The sequence below is a fragment of the Numenius arquata genome, chromosome 14, assembly GCF_964106895.1.
Source record: "Numenius arquata chromosome 14, bNumArq3.hap1.1, whole genome shotgun sequence".
NCBI lineage: Eukaryota > Metazoa > Chordata > Aves > Charadriiformes > Scolopacidae > Numenius > Numenius arquata.
In genome coordinates, this window is record NC_133589.1 from 10,824,574 (window position 1) to 10,837,235 (window position 12,662).

Genomic DNA, 12,662 nt, shown 5'->3' on the forward strand with positions numbered 1-12,662 from the left:
GTTCTATTCACCAGGGACTTTCTTTCTCCTATGTATGTCAGTGGAAATCCTGCCTTTGCACTAACAGTGCAGATATCTTCTGGAACTCTAACAATTCCTGTTTAACTAGTACAAAAACAGTATAATTGTGGAATGTTTGAAAGAGGATGAGTCAAAGAGAATCTTAGGGAAGGAAATAATTTCATTTTGGGCTTGGGTGTTTTTGTGTCCTGATTCAGCAAAGCACTTCAGGACACCCTTAAATTTAAGTATGTGTTTGACTTGCATTGAAATCAGAAGTACAGATATATGCACTTTTGTACTTTATGGGGTTTAGTAGCTCATAGAAACTATCCTTTATCAGATCAGTTTGTCAAAGTCATACTGTCATAGGGAGCTGTGACGTAGAGAGCAAAGCTTCTGGCTAATGCCTTTGGGGCAGTGGACTAAATATTTCTTAATACTAAAGCTTTGATATCCAATGTCTTCAAGTAGAATTAGTAGAAAATGATGACTCTTTGCTGTTTCAGAATTGGAATACATTTATTAAAGGAGAAAAGCTTTGGAAATATAAATCCTTAAGTTATATATTAAAAATTTGGAGTTAAGGATTGCTTTTGTTAATGCTTACTTAATTTGATTTTTGGATGATGTAATATAGATGCCTAAATTCTATACTATTCTTGATTTTCAAAGTGAATAGATTTTAATTTTCAATCGTCTTAGTGGATTCAACTAGTATATTGAGTTATTTTCATATACTACTTTGCCTTGTGGGTTTTAGGAAAAACTGTATTTAATATAAATTTGACAGACATGCTTATGTGGTGGTATGGTTAGAAAGAAAAGAAAGGGATCCATTTGCATTGTGTTCAAATTGGGAAAGGAACTCAAATTACTCTTATAGAATTGCATGCGTCTATACATATAGCACTGTTTTTTTTAATGGCATTCTAAAGCCATAAAAGAAGCTTTGTCCTCTCAGTTTGCCGTGTTACTTTACAACTGGGAAGTTCAATTCTTAAAGAAATACGAGCTTTAAATAGCTATTGAGATGAAATTAATACAGTCTAGTTTTCAAATAGGTAACTTAATTGAAATACCCTACAGATAGAAATAAAAATAAGATTTGGCATAAGATTTCTAGTCACAGCACACCTCTTTTCTGACACTGTCACCTACACACTAAGGGGGACTACAGAGTATTTCAGATTTTGAATCCAGATCCTCTGGGTTTTTTACTAGAAAAGACTGCAGTGGATATTTTCTGTATACAACTCTTAGAAAAGAGCATTCAGTTCTTCCTCATTTCCATTTTTTTGTCATATCACTATCTAAGGGTAGAAAAATAAGTCAGTAGGAAATGGTTGGGTTTTATATGACAAATACTTTATAGCAAACACTTCATCTTCAAGTTCTGTAGTATGAAATGTCTGGGTTACCTGAAACTCAGCATGAAGGTTAAAGCTAGCACAGTGCAGAATAGTATATTTCATTTTTGGTGGTTTAATTTAACAGGTAAACAGTTTGCCAACTCGTACTTCTCCATCTCTTTCAGAATGTCTCACTGACTTAGTATGTTCATTTGGTGCTCAGGTGTAACATTTCATGAAAATAGTGAATTGAGTCTTTTTCTTTTCAAGTTACAAAAATTACCTATTAATTGCTGTTTAAGTTTAGGAAGAAGAAATGCAGATTATTTAGGGTCTACAAAACAAAATTTTGCCTGTTAAGAGGTGTTTTTATTGTTGCTGTCGTGTAATCCTGTAGTTAAGAGAAGTGATTTATTCTAACAAATTCTTGAACATAGAGCCTGTAGAAACAGTTCAGATGGTGTTGCTTTACATCATGACATTATGGGGGGAAAAAAGGAAAGTCATGTAATTTATATGCTGCTTGGACACCTGCTAGATAAAAATATTGCAGTTTTATAACAGCTCATGCGTCATTTAGGTATTCTAGTAGCCTCCTGGTATAAAATGAAAATATAAAAATAGCTTTGTAAATCTATTTCTTATTGTGATAGTGATGCTAAATTACAAAATTACTTGGATTAATAAATTTCCTTTCAGATAGACCTCAGCAGGGATATCTCATTACAGAAATAAAACTAAAACCTCCTTTCTCTGAATTTGAAATTTTACTCACATTTTTCTGTCTTTCTGTACCTATCAATATGCTTGATTTTACCATCCCCCCCAAAAAATCTACTGTTTTATAAATATCATTGAATGCTAGTCTTACTTGCTCTACAACTATTTGTGCAATTGCTAGTACTAAACATACTCAATGTTAATTTTTTAAAAAGTGGAGCAAACTAAGTAGTAAATATTTCAGATGGTGTAAAATGCTAGAGACGCTTCTTGCATGAAAAAATCTTGTTTTCCTCATTGTACCATGTAAAGTATCTTTACATGAAGGCACTATCAATAATGGACATTTGATATCAATATTCCTCATTCATTCAGTTTTTATTTTGGAAAACAGAATTGTCCTATTAGAGTGTATCTAAATAAAATTTCTATTAAAGAAGCATCTAGTCTTTTGAGTGCGAGTTAACTTCAAGGACCATCTTGTATCCCGCTACTGTTGGCAGTTGAGGTGGTAAATGGCTCTAAGTTATTTATTTACTTATTTATTTTCAGAATCATACTTTCACTTGCTAGAGTTAAAACATTTCAAATAAACGTGTTTGGCTACTGTTATCCCACAGGTGTAGACAGTAGCCAGAAGCCAGCAGCCTTCTCTCAGATCTCCTTTAGGTGTCTTAGATGCTGCTGGTTACCAGCAGACTATCAGCCAGCTCTGCCAGGGGAGGTTGGCCAAGAGGGTGCTCTCTGGGCCATTGCGTGGCTCCCTGTAACCATGCTCTTCCCGCAATTCTGTGACAGTCTGTACCGATGGGTATCTCTTAGTATCCCCTCTCCTGACTTGCTGGAACCGTCTAACAGGAGAGAAGTGGCATAAGTTCTGCTTGAAGGTTTTTACTGGGAAGGGAATATATTTACTGAAATGGGGTAGAGAAACAATTATTAGTGAACTTTGTGGGGAATTTTGAAAGCAATTTCTTTTACTTGCTAAGAGGGTAGAAGAGAAGTTGTAGTTTTTCATTAACCTGTTTGTGGGTCTGGCTCTTTGCTCTGAGTTTGTTGTTTGGTTGGTTTGGTTTTGTTTTTTAAATTAATTTATTCTTTTTAAGAGAAAGCATTACTGTAACCTTGCATATATAAGCTTGTACACTGTAAGCACTGTATGCACCATGTTTCTGAAGGGTTTTGGGGTTGTTTTTTTGTTGTTGTTTTAAATTTAGAGTCTATTGGTCTTCAGGGCATTTTCAAACCTGATAAAAGAAAGAAATTAAGAAAGATAACTGCAGTGTTGGGGGGAAGCACTGAACCGAGATACAATTTAACTAATATTGTTGATAGTTATTGCTGTAATATAGGCTAGTGAAAAAAATGGATCTTGGTTTCATGAACTGTTGTCGTAGTTTCCAGAATCTCCTGAATAAAAATAAAGAGTAGACTGATAATACTTGGTCTGAGGAGAAAACAGAAATAGAATTTCCCTGTTCAATAGCTGAGCAAAAAATAAGCCCTAGGGGTCTTGCTATAGGCTGCAGTTTTCTATTGATGCATTTTAATGAACAATTGATTCCTGACCAGTTGACAAATTGACAAATGGTTGGCATTTATGTCTTTAAATAAAAAAATATTTAGATGACACTGAATTTTGTTAGCATAACATTACCAATTGAGTTCTAACAGTGGCATTAAACACAACACTAAAAAGAGATCAGTTTTAGTTTTATTCTCAAGCTTTCTTTTTTTTCTGTTGATATATTTACTCATTTTTAACACATTTTCTCAAAGAGGGTTTTGAGAAAGTTTAGCCTTTTGGATGGATGATATTGCTAGCTTGAAAATGCCAGGTGTCTTAAGAAACATACTTGATTCCAGGATTCTATAAATGCCTGAGCCAATTCAGAGAGGTACAAGACATAGTTTGACTGAGATTTATTACACTGCGGAAGAATTTATCAAAATGGGATTGTCTGTTGTTTCGATAGGGCCTGGGGTCTACACACTTTGATGTGTCTGTAAGCATACAGTGTGCTCTGGACTTGTATTATAAGAAAGCAGAGACAAAACCTTAGTATGACTATAAATCTTAGTAGCTATAATGCTGTGATATATAAACTACCTTCTTACTCAAAATAAACAGTAAGACTTTTTTCAAAAATTAACATTTGAATAAAAACCTTATTTGCAAGGCATAAACTCAGCTTGCAGGTCTTACGGTGACTCGAGAAGGATGGCACAGCTGCCGAGCAACCATTTCCTTACCGAGCAGGTAGGCTGTGCTGAGCAGCTCTGCAGAGTACTGCAGGAGATGCCTTGATTCTCAAAAAATTAGAAATGCTAATGAAAATGTTGAAATTTTCCACATAAATTTGTGCCAGACAGGACCATATCTCACCCTTAGCTTGTCTGCTGCTGGGTGCTTTTGCAGCAGTGCATTTTTCAAATTACTCTATCAAAAAACATTACTTACTTTCTGGTGTGATTGAAATGAGCCCATAGTTGGAGATGGAAATGTATCAACTATTTCAGTAGAGAAACAGAGTAATAATCACAATTATGTAGTAAATCTCTGCTTAAGGAAAGATAGATTTAAAAATTGACAGTTCCTTGATTTTTTTCTCTGTATCTGATCCTCTTAAATTCCTCTTTGTTCCATGAATAGTAAATGTACAAAACAATCTCACAGTGGGATGGGAAAAATGGCGATTTCATGTATTGTATATCATTGTTTTGTTGTATAATGCTAGCCATACAGAAACTGGCAATACAAGTAGGATGGAAATTTTAAGCTTGTGTAGTTTCAATATTTTTTTAGTTTATTTTTGTATAATATGGTACTATTTCATATATGTAAAATTGGAAACTGTACCTAAAACTGTTTCAGGAAGCAGTAGTTACTGAAGGACAGGTGTATTCATGTCATGTTTTATTGTGACCTTTGCAAAGGTACCAATTAGCCTGTAAAAATTAATACTTGTTATCTAACTATTTTTTTAATCACAAAACACTGAGAATGACTCAGTAATTAAATGTTTAATTAGGTCCCATTTCAGCTTCTAATTTCCAGCTTCATTTTGAGGTTAACGACTTGATTTCTTTTAAATAGACAAAAACTGATACGAGAATTACGCTAGACTGGTTGACCGAGATGGTGAAAAATATTAGGCTAGATTAGAATAACCTGAGTTTATTTCTGCATTTTCAGGTTCATCTTTGAATAGCATTACTGTCAGTGTTATTTAGGATGGGATGGATTGTGTGGTATCAGAGGTTGATACAGCTCTCATTAAAGTCCTAAAGCCATATTTCCTTTATTTTAATTGACTTGGATTGAGCCCTGAGCAGTTTTGTTGTTTGGTTTTGTTTTTTACCCGTGCTAACAACTGGAGGTTAGTTAAATGGTAGATAATCGTTAGGACATCAGAAGGAGTGCTTTTATGTTGATTGCAACAGCACCAAACTCAGAATATAAAAGTGTTTTATCTGTCCCTAAATCATGGCAGGTAACCATGGCAATCATATAATTTCCAACAGCTCATGGAAAATATTTGAAACATCTTAAGTGAGCTGTCCCATTAATAATGAAGACTATCAATGTTTTGCCATCTGTTACATACTAGCAGTGTATGTGAAAGACCAGCAGTTGTGTGAAACAATTTAAAATGCAAGTTAGAATGAACCTAGCTTGTAAAGTAAAACTGCAAAACAGCGTAACATAAAACTCTGTACATCAGACTCTGCTTTTTAGTTTTATAGCTTTACATCTTCTTCTAATATCTGTTGAGAGTCTGTAAGATTTCCATTATGTATTCTCATTTTTAGAGATTTGTAATTTGATATTAGCATTTTGCTGTGGGCAGAAACTTGGCAAATTCTCAGTCAAAGAATTTCATAAAATATTTTGGGAGACATTAATTTCAGATTAAAAATATTTTCCCAGATGCGTTTTGATGCTTCTCCCATCTGAAGCAGTTTTGCTTGTTAACTGAAGTTTTGTGGACTCTTAATCAAAACCACATGCTCTTGAACTGTGGGCTAGGAGGTAACTTTGACAGTAATTTGTGCAGAAACAGTAGTAGCTTTCTCTCCTGGTTTGAGGTAGAATAGAACCAACTTTCTTTTTCAGAAAATATGCCTACAAATTGATGGTGAATGCTGGTATGTTAAGTCTCAATTAACAATTTGTGTCTTATACAGGTTTCCGCTCCATAAATTGGTGGTATGTTTGGCCAGGATACCCTACAGATGTGTATCAGAATCTGTCCATATTTTTTATGTAACTAAGTCCCTCTCTATCCCTTTCTTTTGACAGGAAAGAGAGATTCTTAGTCAATTAGGAAGGGCAATGGATTATGGCTGTAGGAAATGTATCCCTGCATGTGCTAGTTCCTTTTCTGTGCACAGATGCTTTCATGGATTGTTAATCAGGTGGTGCTGAATATGTGAGGCTTTCCCTTTGCTCGGATGGGAGCTGCTTTTCAGGTACAGTAAGGTAAGAGCAATAGTAGGCGTCCATAAACAATCCTTCATACTGAGGATATGTGGCTCCAAAGAGTTTGTCTTTTGAATTGAAAAGAAATCTCAAATCTTGAAAGCAGAGCTCCCACCACCCTTGAATACTTTTTTTGCCCTCTGTAGTGCCACGGGATCAGGGATTAGGCAGTAGGAGATGTTTTACAAGTAATAGTTAAGAGTTAAATTTCAAGTTTGGTGGGATCATTCGATCTACTACCGGACCCAGTTAGAAGAACTGAAAGGGGCCAGTTAGCCTTGCCTTTTGATTTTAGAGTTAGTTAAGATTTTAGCCAGTTGTTCAAATACCTTCATGGAAAGATTTGTAGAAAGGGCATCTAGGGCTTCACTCAGGAAAATGCTTAAAAACATGTGCTGCCAAATTGGTTATGGAAGGATCTATTATGTTCTGTATAAAAAGGGAGAAAAACAATATAGAACAGTCTGTTTTTTCTCTAACAATTTCAAATTATAGTTATAATTTGTGTCATACAAACAGTTACAGCTCCTGAAAGTATAGGAAGCAAATACGTATAATGCTGGGTTTAGTGCCATTTTTGGTATGTGCTTCTGGGGAAAAAAAAATCAGTGCCACAATTATTTAAAATTTATTTTTATAGTCAGCTTTGAAGTAACTTACTGGTTTTTGTCCAGAGCTCTTGCTAGTGGTGTTTTGTTTCTTTGTTTTTTGAAAAAGCATCATATGTAATAAAGGCAGGTAAAATTCATAATCTGTTCCTGCAATTAAAAAGAGGCATTTATGAGGCAAGGAAAAGATCTTCATTGTGATTCTGATCCCAACGGGTCAAATGACTGGCTTGATGATTTAAGACACAAGTTCTTTGTCCTTGTTAGAGAAAAGAATTATTACTTATTCATCTTACTCATTCTATTTCTTCTATACATTTTTCTTACCTGAATTTCAGAAAATACCTTTGATCTTTGTAATAGTTTCCATCCATATTTTTGAGAGCAGGTTTCCTTTTTTCAACTGTTAGCAGGATTTCTCTTCAGTGAGATCCTGAATGTGTGCTTTTATTTAGTACTGTTACTTTATCTTCCCATACATGCATTTATTTTCCTAAAAATGAAACTATATAATCTAACCTGTAAAACTGTGAAAATGCAATTTTTTTGGCAAAAGTATATGTAGCTGTAATTTTAACAAAGTTACTTTGTCCCCAAAGTATGTTGATGTTGAGCATACATAAATCTGTATATTGAATCTTAGGGAAAGATCTTTGCTGTTTCCTGTGTGAATGGATACGCAAATGTAGATTTCTGTTGACAGATACAATCTCATACAATCACCAAAGATCTGTGCTAAAAGTATGGGGTTTTTTCACTGATACAAATCCAAATTCCTTTGCTTCTTGCTTGTAAATAAAAATACTGTTTAGGAGTTGGAATATAAAATACTAACAAGATTTCAGTTGTAGATAATTGGGTCCAGTGAAAAGAGGGTAACAGTTACCTCTATAATTTGGCCAGGCTTTGAACCAATTATGTTTTTCTATTACCAATTATTCTATTTACTATTTTGTGACAAAACCTCTTTATTACTGCAACAATTTGGCAATAACAACTCTGTGGTGAAATAAGTCCTCTGAGTAGCTGACCTGCTGTTGCAAAATGCACCTTTGATGATAAAGCGTGGACCTACAGCTGACTCATTTTGACCTTGGTTTACATTACTTCTGGTAAGGACAGTGGGCACGGTACAGAATTTCATGGTAGATCGCTCAGAGGTTTTTTTTTTAGAGATAAAATTTATATCAGGCTATAAGAGCATTTTTAACTGTTTTCAGTTTAATTTCTGAGATTTTCTGTATTTCGCTTGAATAAGTGGCAGAAAAATAGCTATATTATAAGCACTAATTTGATCAGCTGTAAACAGCAAAAATGCATTCCCCAGGCATGTTCTGGCAATCTTAATTAGAAAACTCCTTTGTGCCATTGTTATCTGTAGCTAATGAGATTTTTTTACAATAACATAAGGGATAGAAAGTTCCTACATTCAGCATTTTGCTCCTGTGTTTTTAACAAAGTGGTTCTGCCTGTGAAAAAAGATGTATTTATTTAAATATGCTAAATGAATGCAGCTTCTGCTTAAGAGCAAAGTTTAAAGTAATTGAAATGATTTGACTGAAAATACTGTTGTTGAGGATTTGTCACTATAAAAACCTCAGAACTGAGAAAGTGCTAATGAGTGTGGTACTTTGAAAAGGGAGATTTTCTTTGGAGCTTGAAAACATAATTGGGGGAAGTGATGAAAGGAGAGTCAAGGGAGTGTAGTGGGGGTGAGGCCAGTTCTTTGGAACGGCTCTAGGCTGAGGCTGTGCCTGCACTAGGACCAGGCTCGTAGAACAAAGCAGTGCTCCTCCTTCCTCCGTTATACACAGTGGAGTAAGAACAGGGGAGGGGATTACTCCATGATTGAAATGGTCTCATACGCCAAACATCACCACTACTCACGTGGTTAAATCTTTCAGAACCAAAGCTGTTCCACAGCCTTTTTCTTCTCTGAGATCTCCTACATGCCACACTTTCTTGTCTTCTGCCTCACACAGCTGATGGTAGCAAATTAGTGTCCTTACCAAGGTGATGATGTGATACTTTAAATTCTTTGAGTGAAAAGATGGGAAGACAAGGCTGTTTCTTCAGCTAGTCAAAGAACCAGTAGGAACAAAAATGCTAGTGAAAAGAGGAAAACTATTAAAATTTATGTTAGTGACTTAGTTTAATTAGTATTGCACTACACTTTCATTTATTATTAGCATTCCATTTTATTCTAATATTATGTGTCGCCACATATTAAAATTTTTGCTTTAACATTTCCCAACAGCTTGTATAGACTTCTGTTCCACACATTTGTCCAACTTCGTCAGTGCAGCGGGGAACGGAGCAAGCTGTTGCTCTGTTCCGTTTGAGTAGTAACTGTACTCAGTTGTGGAGTACTGGGTGAGTGACTCTGCAGAGTGCATTGCATGAAGTGTCAACAATGCAGTTTTGTTTTTTAATAAAGTACCAGTTTCCGAGAGTTTTCAGACTTCATTTCTTCATTTATCAGTAAATCAATTAACACTAGAGTCACTTGCTACACAATTTGTGTGTAGTGTGTATGTTGCTGAAAAATAATGTGAGTAAAAAAAAAGAAATAGAAAACCATATAATACAAAGGATTTTTTTATTTTCACATTGATCTTGATTAGTATATGTATTAATATAAAACTGGAATGTGAAACAGGGCTGGATGCATCTGTGTAAGTTCATATCTAGAAACCAAAAAACTGAATCTGTATATATTTTGGAATTTTGTAAACTTAGTTAAACAGTACAAGTATGGCCTAAGTTTTTGACACCTGTAAGTATGCATGACTTCAGCAATTTATAAACGTTACAGTAATTACAATTACATGTCATTAAGCAATCACATGCAAATAAAAGAGAAGAGCAGCAGAGACTTCCTTCAACTATTAAAAATGAGGCTATTTTTAGTATATAGGATTAGTTGCCAATATTTGCAAATGTACCGTATTTAACATTGGTTGGTTTTTATTTATTTTTTTTTTTAATTCTATGAATTTAAATTACTACTTTGAGAAATGTCATTCAGAATCTTTTCTCATTTTCTTATGTCTCCTAAAAATATTGCTGTTCCTGGTAACTTCTAATGAGAGATAAGAACAGAATAAAATGTCAATAAAGGTTCTAGGAACTCTACAGCAGTCCTCCAGAATTCGAAGGAGCATCCCGGCTTTGATGATGAGTTAGTCTGTTTTACATAAAGAAGGAAAAATCTTCAGATTTACTTCCCATGCATGGCAGCGTGGCTCAAACCTTTTTAGTACAACGAATTTATTCAGTGTTGTCAAATGTATTTATGGTGTTTTGTTGGTGGGTTGTCATTTTTTTAGCAAGAAACAAGAATTTGTTTCAATGGCTTTTCTTGCACAGATAAATAATATAGGTTGGATAGACACATCTTATAGGTAATAGTCTTCCTTGGAGAGCTGTAATTGTCTAATAATAGGTTTGGCTTCATGCCCAAAGAACGTACTCTGACATTTAAACCAGGTGATCAAAATGCCTGCATTTCTGAGATACAGTATACTGCCTGTAGCATGAATCAGCCAGCACCTGATTTCATTGTAAACCTATTATGGTCTTAATGTTAGTGTGAAATGTATAGACTTTATATTGTAGTTCACTGTAAGTGTGATCCCTCACAGAAAGAAGTTTAAGCTAGATGTAAGTTACAGGATGCATGGTGTTGTGCTGGTTGTTAGACTTCTAATTTGTAAGTCCCTCAGCAGAATGTAGCGTTTATAGAATTATTTTACTTATTGGGGCCAATATAGTATAAAATCCTGAGATCTAAAATATTACAGGAAATTCTATAAAACATTTTTATGAGAGTTGTGATATAATCTTTTAAAAAGCGAGTTACTATTGGAAAACTCCATCACAAAATAATAATTTATTAACATAAAAAAGCTGGAGAAATATTAACCCATTCTGGAGTTCGTGTACCCAACATCTGAAAAGTAAGAATTGTGAAGAAACTGTGGGAATGAGTCGGTATTTCTTTCTGCGAAGACTGGTAATTCTGGATCTCAAAAAGAATCACATAAACTGTTACGCCACTGCCTCTATGCCGCTGTCATGCACTGCCTTTCTAAGATTGGAGTATTTCATGGAGATCTACTATTAGGAAAAGAATTCTGGTCCATAGAAGAGACATTCTGCCAAGGAGAGAATTCAGCATCCTGTCAGTGGATGTTTTTGTGAAACAGGTTTTTATTAGGTTGCATGATTTTCCTTTATCTCTAAGAAGGACAGATCAAGGGTTTTTTTTATGTATTGCCAACATATTTCTCTAGCCGTAATAAACAGATCATCAAAAGATCAGATTTTGTGTTTATTAGGACTGTTTAGTTACATCATAGAATTGAAAAACACATTCTTTGTGTCATTTATATTTTTTCCGTTCTATTTTTAGGATGCAAAGTTTGTCGAAGAGCGCCGCAAGCAGCTACAAAATTACCTAAGGAATGTAATGAACAAAATTATTCAAACTGTGCCAGAATTTACAGCCAATCCCAAAAAAGAGACTCTTATTCAACTGATGCCCTTTTTTGTGTAAGTATCTGTCAAGTAGTCAAGAAAATACTTTCTTCATCATACTTTATTTGAAATATAATGCCAGCATCTCCAAAATCTTTAAAACAGTGTTTTTTTAAATAGAAGACCCTGTTCAAATTATAAGTGCTTTTTTATATTTAAATGAATATATGCTATATATAGTAGTTTTTGTTTGTTAAAATGGTGACTTTGAAGAAAATTCATTGTGTAAAACCTTCAGTTATATTTAAGTGACCTCAAAATCTGCATCCATACGTGCTCTTCAAACATTAGGTGGTTTTGATTTCTTTTATTTGGTCTTTTTCAGCTTTGTTTTGCTTTTGTTTGTGTGGGGTTTGTAGTTTTGTTTTTAGGTTTGTTTTGGGGGATGAGGGTGCAGCACTACTAGGGTACTTACTAACTAAATTTTGCAATCTGTGCAAAAAAAAAATCTACAAAAAAAATCTACAAGTTTTTTTGTTAAGCTATTGAACTCTTTCTAGCTGAATTTTGCAATCTGCAGACACTGTGTTCTGATTTCATGAACGTTAACATTGAGTATGTCCAGAAATAGATTAACACAGTCATCTGTTAAGAATCTCAAAACAAACCCTTTGATATGCAACCATACAAGGGATATCATCTGTTAAAATCTTTCCATTTTGCTGTAAATATTGTCCCTTACAGTGTTTATAAATGATATTTAGAACTATTTAAGAAACAATATTAATGAATATTTGTTTTTGAAAGTTATGTTAACTTATTTCTTTCAGAAATAATTTTTCAGTATAATGGTGTTTCAGTACTACGCTTGTAAAAATTATGTATAGAACATAGGTTCATATGTATGATATTCATATGAACATACATTCATACTAAGCCATCGTATTAAATTTGCTGTCCATAAGCCTCTGCACAGGGATTGTGCATCCAAGCCTGTGAATCAATTGGCAGAATCAAGAC

At 34.3% G+C, this 12,662-nt stretch overlaps 1 protein-coding gene across 1 annotated transcript in view; it reads left to right on the forward strand.

Moving 5' to 3' along the window:
- SNX29 (sorting nexin 29) overlaps positions 1 to 12,662 on the forward strand; it is a 125,739-nt gene that overhangs the window by 85,262 nt on the left and 27,815 nt on the right. Inside the window, exon 20 of the mRNA XM_074158245.1 lies at positions 11,578 to 11,717. Within this exon, the coding sequence (XP_074014346.1) occupies positions 11,578 to 11,717 (140 nt within the window). The remainder of the gene's footprint in view (positions 1 to 11,577; positions 11,718 to 12,662) is intronic.